Source organism: Dreissena polymorpha, chromosome 4, assembly GCF_020536995.1.
Source record: "Dreissena polymorpha isolate Duluth1 chromosome 4, UMN_Dpol_1.0, whole genome shotgun sequence".
NCBI classification, from domain to species: domain Eukaryota; kingdom Metazoa; phylum Mollusca; class Bivalvia; order Myida; family Dreissenidae; genus Dreissena; species Dreissena polymorpha.
In genome coordinates, this window is record NC_068358.1 from 58,319,512 (window position 1) to 58,340,140 (window position 20,629).

At 34.4% G+C, this 20,629-nt stretch overlaps 1 protein-coding gene and 1 long non-coding RNA gene across 2 annotated transcripts in view; both read left to right on the forward strand.

Annotated features, from left to right (window-relative positions):
• LOC127875935 (uncharacterized) overlaps positions 1–20,629 on the forward strand; it is a 94,791-nt gene that overhangs the window by 8,770 nt on the left and 65,392 nt on the right. The window lies entirely within an intron of this gene.
• LOC127875931 (heat shock 70 kDa protein 12B-like) lies at positions 1,910–15,754 on the forward strand. Its single transcript, XM_052420689.1, has 6 exons — positions 1,910–2,113; positions 12,231–12,419; positions 13,770–13,988; positions 14,111–14,261; positions 14,883–14,994; positions 15,194–15,754. The coding sequence occupies exons 1-6, from the start codon at positions 2,003–2,005 to the stop codon at positions 15,615–15,617; spliced, it is 1,206 nt and encodes a 401-aa protein (XP_052276649.1). The 5' UTR covers positions 1,910–2,002; the 3' UTR covers positions 15,618–15,754.

Consider the following 20,629-nt stretch of genomic DNA (forward strand, 5'->3'; position numbering starts at 1 on the left):
TGATGTTCAAGAAAGCACATAAAAAAAAGACTCAAGCACTGAAATGGAAATAATTTCAATGCTCATGTTAATAGATCCATGCGCGCACGGAATACATTACTCACAAAACTCTCAACAAAAAGGGCACGTAACAAGGGAAGAGGACAATTACAACGAGCGAGGCATGGTATGGTGGAGATAACCCTGGGTTATGGTTAGGTTAGGATTAGGATTAGGGGTCTGGTTAGGGTTAAGATATGGGTTAAGGCTAACCCTAACCCGAACCCGAACCCTAACCCTAACCCTTATCCTAACCCACTAACCCCCCCCCATGCGCATTACAATACCATGTCCCGCTCGTTGTCGTTGTCCGCTTCCCACGTAACAATGCTCACGTGTGAGCGTATACGTGCTCAAGTAAAAAATTCAACACGATTTAACGCTAAAATGCATATGGAAAGAGGCTCAGTTGCGTACATTTAGATGAGTACATGTAAGTGCTAACTTAAAATTACATTTAAAGTGTTCATTTAATGTGCACACGTTATGATAATCATGTTTGCGCTTAGAGGTGTTCAAGTGCACACATGATGAATTTCATGCAAACACGTATAAATTTCCACGTGCGTACAATAATGTTCACATTCAGTTCGCATTTCTTAAATCATACTTTATATTGACATGGTCCATATTCATTTATGTACTGTAAACAAAATTCCACGGTGACAACACTATGACGATAACTTAATAGCGGATCAGTAAGGTTGACAATGGCGCGACAATACAATGTTGTTTGTTTACACGAAATTATATCGGATTATCATCATCGTACCGTCGAAGTATTGTTTCTTCGTCATCGTAATGTTACGTTATCATCATCGAACGGTTTCGTTATCGTCATCGTTTTTCCGTAATTTCGAATTATCATCGTCGTTCTTTCGAGCATAGACGTTCATATTAATACGTGGTTAAGGTAGCGCACCCATAATGATTTCCCGCGATTTTTTCGAAGATTAAAGAACCTGTGTAAAATTGCCGTAGCCGAGTGGTTAAGGCGATAGACTAGAAATCTTTTGGGATTTTCCCCGCGAAGGTTCGAATCCTGCCGACGACGCATACTTTTTGTAACGCGTTTTATTTCTTTTCTAACGTAATTTGATTTGATATAGCATATAAGCTAAGTTTATTGTTAAATATGTTGCAATTTTTATGCATTTTTTTAAATTAAAACAATGTTATGGCTTAACTGGGTGATTTACTGCTGAAAATACGAATCATGCATGTTGCATTTTTATTTAAAAAAGTAAACGGTAAATCTCTCTATTTCTTGGTATTTTTGCTGTATATAGTGTATTTATAAAAACTAAGAGCAAAATATTACTTAAATAATACTATGTTGAATTTTATGACACTTTGTTTTTAACCAACCCAGTTTCTACTTGGCTGAAACCAATTACATTTCATGGCGCTCTTCCATAGATAACAAATTATAAAAAATAATTGTATGTAAAAAAATACTTATTTCATCTTGTTTAAACTTTAAACACCTTTACTGCATCTGTACACGCCAACTGCATGACCATATTTGGAAGTCTGGATGAATTATGGAACTTTAATATACCCCAGGGGTGCAAATATACTGGACACAAGCCGAGCGTGGGGGTGGTTTTGAAAAAATCAGTATATTTTGTTAAAAAGCACGGAAAGCCTACCTAAAAATGTGCATGTAGTTCAGTGAAATGACGCTGATTGAGAAAATAATACATTAGATTATATTTGGATAGGTGCCCATTATGGGTGCGCTACCTTAAGCGATGGCTCTAACGGGATTCCGTTCCTGAAATATTGATTGCTATGTGTTATCAATGTCACGTGGGTTTGTGGTCGATATGAATGTGTTTTACGTCATTATCTTCATAACAACCAAATACGAAACTTCCTCTTTCGATTCAACCCCATTCAGAACGTGCAATCACGACTGAAAGGTTGTGTGCATTTTAACACTGCTAAGGAAAAGAAAAGAATGTCTAATCTCAGTAAAAATTTCTTTATTGTGGCTGCCATTGACTTTGGTACATCTTATTCGGGATATGCATTTTCCACAAAGGATGATTTCAAATTAAACCCTCTAAAGGTAAGACGGTTTTTTTAATAATCTTAAATGAAATGATATTTAAGAGACTTTTACACGGATGTTCGTGTTTATTGGGGAAAAAAACGCATATTTTTTAATACTCTTGACTATAAGAAATAGTAATTGAAAAGTTGAAAACAGCCTGTCCCAGGATTCGAAGCCGGGAACTCTGAGAGCAAACGTAATTGCGCACCCACGGTGCCACGCGTGCTTTACCATTGGCCATTGAAACTTAAACGTTGTATTCGAACTCAACGTAGTTTCCAATTTATCAAGGAAAAGAGTTTACAAACACTTCAGTATTTTACCGATTTTGAATGATGATTATCCATTAAATAAAACTATTTTATACACTTTTCTATGTCAGGAGTGTTATATCGCCTGTTTAAACATTATCTGAACATTCTGTTTGGCGTACCCAACCTTCATCTCGTATACGTTTATACTAACATAAAAAGAACTGGATTTTTTTTTCATTGATAAATTTAATTTACTAGCAAATAGCGAACACATACATCTTGAAAATATGTACTTTAAAATTAAAGTTGACAATATATGTTTATTGATCATGCTTATTTGGTCATAAAACTAAAATCATAGTAGGATAATATTAATAATAACTTAATAAGCAAGACACACGTTTACAGATAAAAGCGATAAAGAAGCAGTAAAAGAAGAAGAAACCTTTGATTTAATGCATGTCATTGTTTTTATGCAAAGAAAAGTTTCCGTTTACACATGTTTATAAAAAATATAATATTTGTGGAAATAAAATGAAAATTTATGGGCGGGGTGGGGGTTGGGGGTGTGTGTCCCGTTTCGGTTCCCCTTGTGGCGTGTTTTTACAGCCCATTATGCCATTTCTGGAAAAGACACATGTTATATTTCATATACTTTATGGCATTTTACAATATATGCCATTCCGCCCATATCAGGAAATAATGTTATATTTCCATATACTTTATGGCATTTAACAATAAATACGTATACGTAACACGTCACAATACAGATAACATGACGTCAGGGACATTTGAAGAGTTGGATAGTTTATTTACAAAGGAAGAAGTACGAAAGGCAATACAATTATTGGGAATAAATAAATCTCATTCAATTGATAATATTATATACGGATATTTAAGGCGGGAAAGGATGTCCTTGATACACCACTGGAAATATTATTTAATTATATCCTTGAAAAAGAGTCATTTCCCTAATCCTGGTCAAAGGGAGTAATTATACATATTTTCAAAAAAGGAAACTCATTTGACCCTAACAATTATCGAGGCATAACGTTAGTGAGCTGTTTCGCCAAATTGTTTACAGTCGTAATAAACGAACGGCTTAAACAGTGAGACCGTTCAGGAATTTAGTAATTACCCAATTATCTCCCCTGAATACTATCCGCGTCCGCCATTACACTACCATTCTATACATAGATGGTGACGTCACTTCGTTATTGTCACCTCTATGCTAGGACGCATCACATTCCCCTGATTTGGGGATTTGTGCTTCCGCCAAAATAGTTCCGCGTAGAAATGAATATTTTTCTATAATGAGAAAAACGGTGTTAAATATAGTGTTTAAAATGGAATGTTGTTTAAAGAAATGTTATTTAGTATGTTTAAATGCAATTTTGAATCTCTATTAAGACTGATAGCGATTTTCAGAAGCACGTTTACTTGATTTACTTTCGCTTTTACTTTTCACTTGTAAAAGAAGTGCTACCCTCAATTCCTTGCGCGTTAGTACACAGGTCAGTAAGACCGGTGTGTACACAATGTTACACTACTGCCTAACAACCGGTAACATATATAAGACAGCGCCGGACCTCAAAGACCTCGTGAAGAGGCCGGTAGGACCTGTAAATAAACTCTGATTAAAAAAAAGGGAGGTTTGTGTGTGACGTCACAAGAGGGGTTTTCCGTTACTAAAAATAGATTAGCCGTCAACTTCTCGATCGCGACCAATTACATTGTATCAGAGTAAAGGTTGTCGGAAGACTTGATACTTACACTTTCACAAAACAAAACTATAAATACCCGTATTGTTTTTTTTTAAAGTAAGACTTTAATAAATGATATTTCAAAAATAATAAAACATATAATAATTTGATTATTATTATAAGTGGTGTGGATGCGATAGTGTTATTTTTTATCAGCGATCGAAATTTAGAGCTTTAGAGGTGCATTGAATCAGTTATAAAACAAAGCCCTTTAATAGCGCAATACATTTAAATCTTCAAATGCAGTTTTAATTTTCTTTTACATTGAATGAATTTTCGTTTCGTTTACATTGAATGAAAATATTAATAAATTTAAGCATTCAAATTGAAAAAACACCTGCATATATTGCAAATTGAACTGTCATTGCATGTATTGAAAACTCGTCTGTAGTGATATTGAGCGATACAAATCTAGAATTTTATGATACCATAAATCTATACATTTAATTTATTTTACGCAAGTATTTTATATCCCTATTATGATCAAACGCGATTGCTTGTTTTCATTATAATGTTTCGAACACTGCAGTAACGCACGAACTTTACACATTATAGCGGAGTTTACATTTGCAGGTACCCGTTAAATACGTTAATTGTGTAGCAGGAAATTTGTACAATATTTTAAATGTATAGTTATTTAACACTTTATTGTTATGTTTAAACTAGCTAATAAATATACTTAATAGTTCCTGTAAATCCATAACGGACAAATATCTATTTTTTTAAAAATATTTTCAAATATTTTATTTAAGCAGCTGTTAAGTTTTTTTACTAAATATGCCAAGAGATGACATGGAGGTATCATAAATTGTATTTAATGACCAGACACATGTGGTTTATGCAGAGGCCCCATACAGAGTCATACAAGGATAGGTCCCTGAGTTTATGACACACGGTTTTTTAGTAATTGTCTGGACAGTAACCGATCATGTCGAGATAATCGGTTTGTGATGAACAAAAGGGCAATTAAACGCTTGGTTAAAAATGCTGAAACAAAAAGTGTCAAAATTGGTGTGAACAATTAAATAAAAACATTTTAATTTATCAAGAGGATTTAGTAAATCTGTAACAAGGTAAGTTTTTACAGACATAAAGGTTCAAATCAGTTTCTGTATGTTGATTACATAAAATAAATCAATTTGTTGTTTGTTTTCGTCCTTATTTGTGTTCGTTCATTGGATTTAATTAAATCTGAAAGAATTTCAATTTCTGAATAATTTTTTTTCTTAAAAGGGTCACGAATATGATTGTAACCTTATCACGATGCGGTTCATCAAATGCAAACAATAGCAGACTGGCCGCAGCTTTGACGGCCAAAATTTGAGCATGCGCAAAAGTGACGTCATTATCGGAATCCCCAAAACCTCCTATTCAACGGATGAATTTCTTTCTTTTTGTAAAACTTTTTTGTTTGTCATGCAAATTGTATGAAATAAAGTTTTTCTGCTAGAGGAGATGTTAAGCTAGTGTTATAAGAGAAAAATGATTGAAAAATATGCATTTTTTAGGTATTTGTCTAGGAAAATGAACACGTTACCACATTAAAAAAACATTTAATTAAATTACATGTAAATGCAACATTTATCATTTGATTATTTGCATCAATCTTAAAATCGCGTAATCCTTTGCATTCCAGTGTTGAATTGCCCGTTTGTTCTGCATAATCCGATTATCTCGTTTTGATAAGATATTCTCCAGACTTAACTAACAACATGGTGTCATCCCGGGGTGTCATAAACCACACTGGGTGGCAGATGACAGTCTGGTCATTAAACACAAGTGATGATGCCACCATGTCTTCTCATTCTGGTAGTATTAAGCAGTCATTTGGTTTAATATTTTACCTCCGACATACTTAACAGTTGCGTACATTAGATATGTTATGAAAAAAAAGTATTTGATGATTATAAAATTTACCTTAAAACATAGCATTTAACGTATTTAGCGGGTATCGGTTAATTAAAACTACGTCATTTCGTATGAAAATTTAATGTTACGGCAATGCACGAACGACATCATAAAAACAAGAAATTACATTTGACACAGACGGGGGTAAATAATGTTTAAAAAAAAATGTATATAGATATATGTGTGTTAAAATGTTAGATATTTGCCACTCATACTCTCTAGTAACGAGTTTTCAATATACATAAATACACAGTTCAATTTGCATCATGTAAAGTTGTGTTTTTCAGTTGTATGTTAATATTCCTCAATAGCGTCATTCTCTGTACAAAACCCATCAAATTAAAATAACATGTAAATACTGTCATGCACTTCGCTTTTAATAGGGATTTGTAGTACGTTTATTTTCAATGCACCCCTTACACTTTCTATCACTCACGTGTTTATCACACTAACGTACTCATGCCATTCATAATTATATTTTTATAATTAGATGTATAACTATTGTAATTTATTGAAGCTTTTCTGCAAAAAAATACGGCTTATGCATAGAGCTTTTTGATGTGTTGAATTGTCGGCCTTTCAGTCTTCAGATAATCTTTACTTTGATGCTAATGACGCGTTTTTTTTAAGATGCCAATAATGTATTAATAAATTCTTTTGGCACTAAATAATATATTTTTGAAATATTATTTAGGTGTTTTTTTTTCGGAGTTTCGTTTCGATTAATTGACAAAACAAGCGTCGTTATCCATATGTTTTGCGTTACTGCAAACACTTATAAAATACATTTTTTAAGATGTTTAGCTTTATAGCTGTTAAAGTTTAAGTATAATCTGCTTGTTGTTGCGGCTTTTAAAATCAACACAACAATACATGCGTGAATTGTTTGTAATAAGTAAAATGTCTAATCAAAATAATATGAGCGACTGAACCGGCAAATTTTCGCCGATGATTACCACTTGTTTACACACACACAAAAGACAAACACACAAGAGCATTTTAATTTTTTTATTTGTAACAATCAATCTCAACTTCAAACAATCAATTTAACAACAAAAAATGTGATAATCGCCTGAAAATAATTCATTAAGTAATTTATGTATCCGACATCGGCGAAGCGGGTATTCGCTACGTCTTTGGCTTTTGGAATCGCTGACTCGCAGAAGCTGGCAGTAGTGTAATGGCGGACAGTCACGTGACTGACAATATGGCGGCGGTAAATTTATCGATTCTGGAACGGTCTAGGTTACGCATGCGCAATTAATTTCCTTCTATATTACATATAAAATAGTTGAAGTTCGATATCAATTTTTACCATGATCAAGCAATGACCCACTATATCATCATACATCATTGGGAAGATAAATGCATAATCTTTTGAAAAAATGGATGTCATTAAATTCTATACATTGTAACTCAAAATTTTCACCTTAGAATAGGCAAACCAGTTTTGACAGCTGTGCAGGCGACCATTTTGGGCTCAAATAGTATGACCTACTTTCAAAGCCGGGAACCATCACCAGAAAAAATAGAGCACAATAATGACTTTTTTCTTATTGCTTACAAATATACCTTCAAATTGATACCAAAACATTCCATTTGCAATGTATTTTACAAATCCTAGGCAGCATGCACTGAACAATGTGTGCTAAGTTTCAAACTGACTGCATGTAACCCTGCAAACAGGAGTTCCGGTTTGGGGTTATGTGACCTTTAAGAGAACCCAACCTCTTCAAATTTAAATTTAAGGCACTTTTCCCACAGGTATAATCTGTTTTGAGAAAGATCACAAAGTTCCGGTACAATGACACACAGAATAATTCATAAAAGTTGCCGTTGAAAGCGCCATGCGTAACAGCGTTTCGCGTCAAGAATTAAGGTAGAAAAGCCAAACTTGGTTACATCATACATGCAGCACTTAGACTCCATACAAGGCATGACTTTCGTTTCTAATAGGCAAAGCTGATCTAACATATGAATTAATAAGTGAAAAAAAATCATCAATGGCAATATTTGTGCATCAAAGCAGGTTTTGAACTGGATTCGAACAAACTTTTTTTCCTTTTTTTGCACATTTTTGGTAAAATCCATGTAGAAGCAGCAATTCTGATGTCCTTTGACCCAACAAAAGGGCTTTCTTGCATGGAAAAACAACACACTTGACTTCCTGACTAAAAAAAGTCATCGTCAGACATGAGCTTTAAGTCTTTTGTCACACCTGGTCCTATGATTCCTCGGCTCGAGTTCCGTCTCGGACAGGCGACGGAAAGTGTCAGTCTGGCCCGGGTGCTCAATTCCGTGTAATCTGAGAAAACAAAAAGGTTTTTTTGTGCACATTTACCCATTACGGTGCCAACTAATGTAAGTTAGATACAATTAGAGTAAGCTTTCAATAGTCTTTATTGCTTTATTTGTTGCAAATGGTTAATTCACCACGCCGGCATCACATTGTCGGGCATACCGGCAAAGCTATCGCCACAGAATGTGGTTTCAGAGCTGCAGACAATGTAAAACACCCAATTTTCCTAATTTTGGTGACAAAAGTGTGCCAGGATATCAAAGAAATCATTTTACAATAGATTTAATTGAAAATAACGGCGTACAAAGACAAAGACACCGATCCTCTCGACACGACTGGGCGAGTGTTGAGGGCCGTCTCCGAATCAGTCATGCTGTACAGTTTTTAATGGCCTGTCACTTCAGCCGGACTTGTAAACCAATTGGACGACAGTTAAGGCAGAGCTATAGACCCATATCGACACCGCCTACAAATGCACACTTAGGTTTACGCATAATATCGAGGTCACTTTAATACAGATTCCCTGGTGTTTATCACGCAGGGTCTATCACAACAACATTCTTCCAGGAAAGAAAGCATAATATTATTATCATTTTTGTGTTTTCAGCTGAATACTTGATTTTACTTGAACTCAGCAAGATATCCAAACAGGTAAAATAAGGCAAAGTAGTGTTATTTTGAGTAGATCTGCCTGACGGGGTTGAAGGCGAATGCAGATAGAAGTGTCGGTCCAAAATTGGCGGGCATTTTTAACAGTAAAAGGCTAAAAAAGTAAACAATAATAATAAATACAGATGAAATAAAGACATGCATTAGGTTCATTATTGAGATTGATGCAAATTAATGTCAAAATGGCACTGAAAAACAATACCGAGTGTTTAAGTAGTCTTAGAATATGTCTCCGGAACAGGTTTCGGTGTGATTTTCCACATTTACCACCCTTATGACCCCAAGTGCCATAGCCCAATTGCAAACAGCCCTTATTAGGGTCAAAATGACATCTGGCAGTTATGTTTTGCAATACAGAGAGTTTTTGATGGTCAAATGTCAAAATTCTGGCAAACGACTTACTTGGTCGGATGTGCTTAAAGGTTACGCATGCGCAATTAATTGCCTTCTATATTACATATAAAATAGTTGAAGTTCGATATCAATTTTTACCATGATCAAGAAATGACCCACTATATCATCATACATCATTGGAAAGATAAATGCATAATCTTTTGAAAAAATGGATGTCATTAAATTCTATACATTGTAACTCAAAATATTCACCTTAGAATAGGCAAATCGGTTTTGACAGCTGTGCAGGCGACCATTTTGGGCTCAAATAGTATGACCTACTTTCAAAGCCGGGAACCATCAACAGAAAAAGTAGAGCACAAAAATGGCTTTTTTTCTTATTGCTTACAAATATACCTTCAAATTGATACCAAAACATTCCATTTGCAATGTATTTTACAAATCCTATGCAGCATGCACTGAACAATGTGTGCTAAGTATCAAACTGACTGCATAAACCGTGCAAACAGGAGTTCCGGTTTGGGGTTATGTGACCTCTAGTGAACGATACGCTCACAGACGCTCAGTTCGGATTCAAAACTAACTATAGCACTATATTTCTACTGAAGGCTTTTATAGATAAACAACTTAGTACTAAAAAGAAACTATACTGTTGCTATATTTACCTTATGAAATGTTATGATTCAATATATCGAAACGGACTATGGTACAAGCTTATTAAGAGCGGAATAAACGGTAGATTGTTAAAAAGTACTCGGTCTATGTATGATGAAGTGAAATTATGTGTAAGACATATGGGAACGTTGTCGGATTTCTTTAATTGCGAAGTTGGATAATTGCAAGGGGAGACAAGCTCACCTATACTATTTTCTCTGTTCGCTAACGACATCGAACTCTTTTTGAGTAATAACATGGAAAACATGATCACGTTAGACCAGCTATCTATTTATTTGTTATTGTTTGCAGATGATGCTGTAATTTTTTCCGAAACACCAAAAAGGATTGCAAAAATCTTAATATAATCTCTACGAATATTGTGAACGATGGAAGCTGAATGTCAATGTAGAAAAAAAAGTAGTCATATATAAAAGGGAGGAAATAATTCACAGAACGAGCCAATTTGTTATAACAATGAGCAAATAGAAATGGTTCAATCATTTAACTATCTCGGCATTGTACTATCAAGTGGTGGGTCATTTATACAAACTACTCAAACTTTATCCGATAAAGGCTTAAAGGCTATGGGGTCGCTTTTTGCAATCACCAAAGACATGCATGTTCCTATTAAAATAATGTTAAATTTGTTCGATTCTTATGTTACTTCAATACTGTGTTATGCGTGTGAGGTTTGGGGGTTTGTAAATGCTGATGATATTAAAAGAGTCCATAGAAGATTTGTCAAACGAATACTTGGTGTCAAAATGAGTACCCCTGTGTACGGGGAACTAGGGCGATACCCATTATATATAAATCGCTATGTACGAATTATAAAATATTTTATAAAATTGTATACTGTTAAACGAACTAATTGTATATTATATAGTACACTATTTTATATGAAAAATGGTGCTGAAAATATAATACGATGTAACAATTGAATTACCAAAGTGCGGGACTTGCTTAAAAAGACTGGTTTTGTAGATGTTTGGATGTATCCAGAATCAGTAAATGCAAATGTATTTATTCCTATATTTAAAAATAGACTTATTTATATGTACATAGGTTTGTGGCTAAATGATTTAAATGTTAAACGTTCATTAACTTTATACAAAAAATTGAAACATCGATTTGAACTATCTGATTACCTTAACTTTACCCAAAACTTTAATTTAAAAAAAATACATATCAAAATTAAGACTTTCGTCCCACATGTTAAAAATTGAATCTGGGAGACATATACATATTCATAAAAACGAACGCAAATGTAATATGTGTAACTCAAGTGATATTAAAGACGAATACCATTTTGTAATTGTATGTCCTCTTTATACAGATATAAGAAAAACGTATATTGACAAATTCTATTATAACCGATCTAGTATGCATAAATTTATTCTTTTGTTAACAAATACTAAAACCAAAGTCCTAAATAAACTCGCGATATATTGTAAAAATGCTTTTAAAATGAGAAATGATAAATTGAATGCAAACGTTGAGTAATATGATAGCCTAAGTGCATTTTTAACACCTTTGTATGTACTTTTTTGGTCACTTTCACATTATACTGCATGTGCTTATTGCTTATATATTGTCAGTTTTGTATATGTAACGATGAACTGGAAATGTTCAAGTTATATGAATAAACTTTCTGTTCTGTTCTGTTCAAAACAAATGCCCTTTTAGCAATCAGTCATATTGTGGTTGCTCCATCTTTTCTGACAAACGACTCCGTCCGATTACTATCTAAGACAAAACATAAAATTTCAATAGTAAACAACGTGCATAATGCCCTGCAATAATTTAAACTGCAATTCTCGAGTTAATTGCATTACTAATGGAACAGGATATTTATCTGGTAGTAATTATTTTACACGTGTAATCCATCGCTTCGCTTATCATTTTAACAGGGAATAGCACTATGCATACTTTTTGGACATTGTTAACAATAACACATTTGTTATTTTTGCACATTTCAAACAGTACATATTATACAGCTCTCGTGATTTTTTTAAATTAAGAAACTTATCCGGACATTCATGGTTCAGTAATTAGAATCAATACTTCAACATAAATACTTAAAAGTTGGGTTCCTTTATCATGCTTACATATATCGATTTAATTATACTGCTTAAATCAAAGTTAAACTATTTCGGCAAATGAAAAAGAATATTTTATTTATTCGAAATATTTTCATTAATGTACGGCGTTATTTGGGTTTTATATAGATAAATTGCAAGACATGGACTGGAGGCAATTTGCAGTCATTGAAAACTTCAACATGTGTGCTGTTTGACAAAGAAAAAAAGTTTCAACATTTTGGATTCGACGCCGAGGACAAATATAGCGAATTGGGCGATGAACAGCACGACTCTTATTTCTTCAAGGGATTCAAAATGGAGCTTTTTAACCAACTGGTAATACAAATATTATCACAAATGTACGGGAAAATACGCTAACTTACAAACGACAAGTTCTTCTCGGTAAATGTAGCATTCAGTCATTTTATATATGCTTAATTAACTAATATCAGATAAACATATATTTGTATAAATATAAATGTTGTTTATCCGATATTGTTTAATAAATTGTTCTTAATAAACATACGCCGCATTTACAATTTAAACGTTAGTTGCCACTATTTAAAAAGGGTTAAAATTGTATTATATTGTATTATATCCAACTATAGATATATTTCATTAATCAGTCGGGTGTGCAAAATATTTAAGGGTATCATGTTTAAAAAGATGTTATAATTGCTACCTTCAAACCAATGATTGTATAACCCAATAAGGATTTTTACCTGGTCACTGAACAGTCCACAAACGTAAAACCAACTTTGTCAATCAGTCAATGAAAGAAAATCTTCTTGCATCGTATTTTGTGACATCAGTCGATCGATCTAGGCCTCATAATTAAACTTAAACAAATGAGATTATGCGGTTATCTGATTAATCGGACAATGAGTTATGTATAATAAAACAGAAATCAAACATTGTTTATATTTTATCTGAGGTAGGGGGACGAAAGTTTTACGCGACTCGCTATATCATCATAGTATTAATACGTAGTAGGGTAAATAAAAATTTGCCGATGAATGACAAAGAAAAAGTTCGGAAAAGTTGTTATAATGCCAATGACCTTTAATCTCTGTGCGTGGTTTTGACTTTCGAGGTAGGTGTTACATACGACACACCTACTCCCCAATGTTGTCATTTTTGATAAGTTACTTAAAATGTCCATGTTGAATGATAAAGTTACAGCCTGGACAATCTGTGAAGGAGTTTAAACAATATTCATTCCTGGTTGTAGTGTTTAGAAAGGTAATTTATAATATTCCTGGTCATGGAGTGGAGATGTGTAATCAATATTCCTTCCTGGTTGTAGTGTGTATGAATTTGTGGTTGCTATGGTTATAGAAAAAAATGTAAATTAAAATCGGAAGCGTGCTATAACTAAAAAGTACGTAAGCTCGGTTGCTGAAACTTATGGAGGTCCTATTTTTTCTCCGACAACATAAACTCTTGGGCAACTGCTGCTTTGTCTGTGACAAACTCCTTGTAAAATCGTTCGACCCAACCCTTTTTTTTAAATATTCATATGTTTGTGCGTTAAATTGATACTGTTTGTACTGATGTGTATTCATAGGTAATTACATTGATCGCAATACTATATTATTAAACTGAAACGTTTATGTTATGTATAACAAATTGCGAGCCGCATACACTTTTAAATGGCGATATTAAAGTTGTCGTTTTTTATTGCAGCAACTTACAAGGGACTTCGAACTCAAGGATATTTCGGGCAAAAAAATGCTTGCAATGGATGTTTTTTCTGCATGTATAAAATTTCTTAAAGAAGACTTGTTGCAAAACATTAAGACATCTCTTAATTGGGCGACGGAAACAGACATTCGCTGGGTCTTAACTGTGCCGGCTATTTGGAATGATGTCGCAAAACAATTTATGCGTGAAGCGGCGGTAAAGGTATATTTAATTATAACAATATATTTAATAATAAAAAATAGTAAACATTAATAATGGCCTTACTAATTATATTACAGCAATAATACTTAATTTAACTACAATTATAATTATTGTATGCGCAGGCAGGAATAGCTGAGGAAAAAATGATTATTGCTTTGGAGCCAGAGGCAGCATCATTTTGCTGCAGACATTTACCGATGTCGGCAATGAACGATGGCGCGAGCTTCGTTCCGTTTCAGCCGAACTCAAAGTATCTCGTATTCGATGCAGGAGGTATACGTATTTTTAAAATCTAATTTATGCACGTATAATACATGAGTTATGTTTTTGGCTTAAACTTCCAAACAGATCAAATGTGTGGTGTTTACTTCCGGCGCATTTCAGTATATTTGCTTGTCACCATACAGAACAGGCGTAGTATTCCGGGTGTCTGATATTTGCCCCATCAACCGACCACACTTACATTGTTCACGTTCAAATTCTAAATCTTCAATGTGAATATAAATGCTTGAGATTTAAATTATGCTTTACAATAAATCCCAGTTTTGACGAGTTTAGTAAGTTGAATAGGTAAGAGAGCTGGTGAATTTCCCGGGTGCGCACATAAAGGATCTTCTTGACATTTTAGATTTTAGAAAATCTTACACATGTAACATTAGCTCAGGCAAGTGAAAAATATAAAATAAAAATCATACACACGTACGCACACAGGTACGCACACACGCACATAAGTACACAATATCGTACACACGAACACACACACGTACGCACGCACGCATGCACACTAGCACGCACGCAATCGCATTTAAGTTAGGTACACTACAAGTAATGTTTTTTTTATAAATATATTCATAAAAATGATTGTGTCTTTTTTTACTTTCGCCTGAAAATAAGGTGGTACCGTTGACATCGCCGTCCATCAAGCTGTATTTGGAGGAGGCATAAAAGAGATCTACGCAGCCAACGGAGGTGACTGGGGTGGAACGTATGTGGATAAGGCGTTCGGGTATATTTGTGCTACTCAACGATTGTAGAAATACTATATGAATAAATCAAACCTACATATAAAATTCACTTATTAATTGTGTTCACATTATAAATAGTATGCTGTAAATGAACATTACGTCTTTAACGTGTTTAATTATCGTTATTCAAATACAGTTTGACTAACACATTTTTATGTGCAATCAATATATATTACACAGGCGATTCTTAGAAGAAATTTATGGAGTCGATGTTATTGACGAATTCAAAAAGGAGCAACCATCTGACTACATGGATATCTTCAGAGAGTTTGAAATTCGCAAAAGAACGTTCATTCCTTCCAAAAGTGGTGCATTTACTATGAAACCACCTATTGCATTAAATAAAATGTTTAAGAAAAAACATAACAAACATGTAAAAGAACACATACAAACACTCCCACAGTACATGGATGCAATAAAAGTGATAGGTGATAAAATTAAGATTGATCGCACAGTTGGAGAAGGCTTTTTCAAGCAGGCTTGCGAACAGGCAGCACAGCATCTTCAAAAAACTATTTTCAAAAGAAGAATTACAAGGCGTAACAACTGTACTCATGGTAGGAGGATTCTCCGAGTCAGGATTGTTGCAAAAAATGATTGCTGACGTCTTGTCTTCAAACATCCATATAATTACTCCACCGGATCCAGGTCTTGCTATTTTAAAAGGTGCAACGATTTTTGGTCACGATCCTTTTGTTATGAAAGAGCGACGTTCTAGATTTACTTATGGTGTCAGAATGTCCATAGATTTTGTGACCGGCAGTCATCCAGAAACGAAAAAAATCACGAACATCGACGGAAAAGAGTTTTGCGCAGATCGTTTTGACGTTCATGTTACGGCTGGACAAAAAGTGGCTTTAGGTAGCAGCAACGTGGTCAAAACATACGTCCCAATATGTAGAACTCATTCCAATATTGCATTTGAATTTTACGCTTCGACTGACACAAACCCGTCCTACATTACGGATCCAAACTGTAGAAAAATAGGACAACTTATCGTTGACGTCGCTTCGTCTGGTGATGACCGTAGTGTGATCGTGAAAATGATTTTTGGTGACACAGAGTTACGCGTTGAAGCAGTCGAAACTGCAACTCAAAAGCCGTCGAGGTGTACTCTAAATTTCTTGGGGTAAACTATTGTATTCGTATTGATTGTTGCAACTTAAGTCAATCAAGACTCATAAACACGAAAAGTGCACCTATTTAGACTTTTACTCACGTGCAAGGGAATTTAAAGTACAAGTATATGGCCAATTGATAACGAAACGTTTATTATTATTTCCGTTCTGCATAGGTTAAGTAGGCATGACAAAGCGATGTGTTGCGACTTCCTACTGAGATAAACCATGTTGATCTGGAACGTGTACTTTTTGATTCTTGGTTCTGACTTCTTGTCAACAAGAAGGGATTGAGCTGATGCTTATATTAACTTCATTTCATCGTACCTAAAAAAGTTGAACTTCAGTTGCTCTGGTCAATATTTAGCCATTGAGTAGAGGTAATAAACTAAATTGAATATATGTTCTCTTTTATTGATGTTAAATTGAATTATAGTTCATGTTTCTTTAAATTAACAATTGTGATTTTTATTAGTTGATTTCTTGGTGTTGGATTCGACATGCTTTTAAACAGGTTTATATTCACTTGCTTCGCAATGACAACTTCAAAAGGGGAAAAATTGTCAATCAATGACAGAGTTGATTAATAATTGAGTTTCAGTTAAAGCGATAAACAAAGGTACATGGCAATTGTGTAATCAAATCGCGCCTTGGTCTATTTACGAGAGGCGTCCATATCAAAGTTAATTACGCAAAATAAGAATTGAACCAGTTACTAAGTAAGAGTTCAAAATGCGATCAATGACATGCGTAAATAAGCCTACACCTTTTTGGCCACGATTGAAAGGTCTTGTTAATAATATTTTGGTTCAGTTTTCTCGACTCGTCCTTAAAGTAACATAAATATTCAAAATCAAAGAATATTTCGCAAAATATTTTGTAAAATAAAGAAAACCCATAAACAGCCAGTGTTCGTTATAGCAATAGCCAAAATGTCAACGCTAGATGTACTATGGTTACATAGCTTTAACGAGATACAACATGCTCGTGTTTTTTGTGGCACAATATATTCCATTTAAATTTTCTGCAGCGATATCTATTTTATGCGAAACACTTACATGGTACATGAACATGTGTTGAATATATTGTCCCACAAAAACAAAAAAGAGCATTTTGTATCTTGTTACAAGGCCACACCTAGCGTTGAAATTTTGGCTATTGCTATACAGAACATTGATGTTTTATGTGTTAACTTTTGTTTTCGAACTATTGTACGAAATATTCGTTGATTTTGAGTGTTAATAGGGCTTAGAAGCTTTTTTTTAGACATTAAACATAGTCAACGGTGCGCTTCTGTAGAGGGCGTTTTAGGATTCGCTATATACAAATGTCCATTGGAGCACCATCCGGAGACTTCGGCATCCATTCTTCACGGTCAATTAAGTTCACTTTCTCCTTCTTACGAAACTGGAGCGTTTGTTTAGATGTGTGAGTTGAGCCACTGCCCTTATGGAACATAATAATATTGACTTCCAATCTTCTGGAAATACTTTCCAAATGTTATTTCGAAGAAACGGCTTATATAGATTGATATTGACTTAAGATCCGTTGTTGATACAACGATTCTTAATTTTTCTCTATAAGCGACACCATTAGCGAAAAAGTCTTGCATAATGAAATTAAGTTTGTGGCTTAATCTGTCACCTTTTCTTATGAAGCAATTTTTGCGTCGCCTATCCGACCCACATATCTAGAACATGTTTTCATCAGACGTAACAAAATTTCTTCAATCTTCCACATCTTAACTTCATCTATTACTACCATGATCTAGCCCTCTTTTTTTTGATAATACGCTAATGAACTTTGCCTCACTTTTATGCCCCCTTCGGAGACGAGGGGGTATATTGTTTTGCTGGATGTCGGTCGGTCGGTTGCTCTGTCGGTCGGTCTGTCTGTCGGTAGACCAGTTCGTTGCCGATCAATAACTCATCAACGAATTGACCGATTGGCTTGATACTTCACATCGACATTGGTCTTGAGAAGATGACCCATATTGCAATTGGGTTCACTAGGTCAAACGTCAAGTGTCACAATAAGTTTGAAAATCGTTTCCGATCAATAATTCGTCATATGCCTTGGACAGTAGATGACCCCTATTGAAAATGTGGGGTCACTATGTCAAAGGTCAATGTCACTGTTATAATAAGAGTGAAAATCGTTTCCGATCATTAACTCGTCACGAATCGACAGACTTGCTTGATACATTCCAAGAGCAGTTGCCTTGGACATTAGATGATTCCTATTTGAATTGGGGTCACTAAGTCAAAGGTAAAGGTCACTGTCACAATAAGTATTAAAATCGTTTCCCATAAAAAAAACTCGTCAACAAATTGACCGATTGGTTGATACTTCACATGTGCATTTGCCTTGGATGGTAGATTACCCCTATTTAAATTGGGATCACTATTTCAAAGCCGTGTTTGGGGCTCATATGTCTCCGACCGCGGAGCTTTTGTATATAAGGTTAGCTCCCAATATTTTTTTACTTATGTTAAATATGTATACAGTTTCTAAAGAGATGTCTAGCATAGACGAGATTTCACGTTTGGTAATTGGATTATCTTTGGAGATCATATAATTGATTTTTCTAATGATGTCCAAAGTGGCCACATTTCGACCATATCTAAGAGTCCAGCACTGATATTTTGGCGTTAATGTCGAATATTATCACGAATGTTCTTGATGGAGCCTAAGGAAATTGAATATCCCATTGTTTTCAACTCATTTTGAATTCCCCTTTACGTGCGTTTTGTATACAGAAGTCCAACGACTATTCCCTCCACTTTCTCAATTAAGTTTTGACGCACCATGCTATGAATGACCAAAAGCAATCCTGAAACATCAAGGTTATGATTGTTCGTGATAGAGTAAAAGCAATCTGCCAGGATTTTTCACGCGGTACTGACTTAACTTCAATACAGATTTTGTTTAAATATAACCTGGGCGCCTCTCGCACTTGTTAACATGTTTACATGTTCCATGATTTTCATTCAACTTTCCACTCCTAATCGTAATAACCTGGACAATTCATTTTGAGAACCGTATATGAATCAGTTTGGACTGCTTTTGAAGTTTACTAAGTACTATTAATAAACAGTTTACACGGTAAAATTTACCTGATAGGTTCATTACCAATCAAAGCCAACTTGCATAGACACAATTCCGTATTTATTTATTAGGAGCTGGACTTTCTAAAATATTACACCGGTGTTATGTATCAAAAATATTTAAGTTTATTTGACGTCCCAAAAAATGAAATGGTTGCTTTGACGGGTACGCTCAATGCATACGTCATGAGTAATAATGTTTTGTTAAAACATTTGAGTTCTTATAATAAAACCATTTCATACATTGAATGGCACATTTGTAAAAATACACTCCGGTAAAAAAATCCTTGTTAGCGAAATAATAACAAAATTACCATTTTTTGTGGATATTACGCATAACTCTAACTGGTACCAGGCAGAAATAATTTATATTTTGTGGATCAAATTTGTTATCTCTTTAACACAAACAAATAATCCTGCATCAATATGTCAATTATGTTTAAAGGACAATAATTCGGAAATGTGTAGATAAGTAAGATAACTAAGGATTGAGGTTTAGGGTTGAAAAAGTAAATTGCACATCTACGCTTCATAAACATGAACTAGTATTTTACAATCCCAAAGATAGCTATATTGACCGCAAATATTTGCTGGACCTTGAAGTGATGACCTTCATTTTGAGTCTCGTGACTTCTAAACATCTACTTATTTTTAAAGCGGGAATAGAAGATATGTAGTAGATACTAGAACAATAAAGGCTGAACTATTGATCTTCCAGTGTGATATTAGCCTGTCTTCTACACATCGTATTAGTGACCTAAGCATATAAGCTTAATAGGATATGTAGAGCAATCACAAGAATGATGGCACAAAATTATGACCTTGAAGCATGTTTGACTGATGCCTTCTTTACTTCGTGTACATAACCTCAACAGTGAGGCTATGTTTTATGAAAATCCTTTAAAAGGTGTTGAAGATATGGAGCGCAAACAAAAATGGAGGCTCAACAGATTGACCTTCAAAATTGGCATTGACCCCGAGTCAGCATAACTAGCGCGTGCCTTCTGAATATCGACTTAATGAGTAAAAGTTTATTTATTTAGTGGTTTTATAAAAAACTTTAAATGGGCATAGAGGATATATATCAGCCATGAAAGTAGAGGCTGAAGCTTTTGATCTTACAGTAAGAACTTAACCAAAGCTAGAGTGACTGGTTAATGCCTTATGCACACCGTCTAAATAACCTCAACATTTTAGCAATGTTGAATAAAAATACGTCAAGTGATGAAGGATAACTCGAGCTGAGATGAAAGCAAAGATATTTAGCATGAAGCATGACATTGACCTAGAGCCGGTATTACTGACTATGGCCTAAACATTGTGGCCACGTTCCACGAAAATCATTCACTGGTAATAGGGATCCGACATAGAGACTAAATAGAGACTCAAAC

Bases quoted from the DNA above. Each gene is read 5' to 3' on its own strand.
- LOC127875931 (XM_052420689.1), top strand. From the start codon at position 2,003: ATGTCTAATCTCAGTAAAAATTTCTTTATTGTGGCTGCCATTGACTTT. The intron at 12,420-13,769 runs GTAATACAAATA...TTTTTATTGCAG, and splicing joins TGGAGCTTTTTAACCAACTG to CAACTTACAAGGGACTTCGA. The intron at 13,989-14,110 runs GTATATTTAATT...TTGTATGCGCAG, and splicing joins TGCGTGAAGCGGCGGTAAAG to GCAGGAATAGCTGAGGAAAA.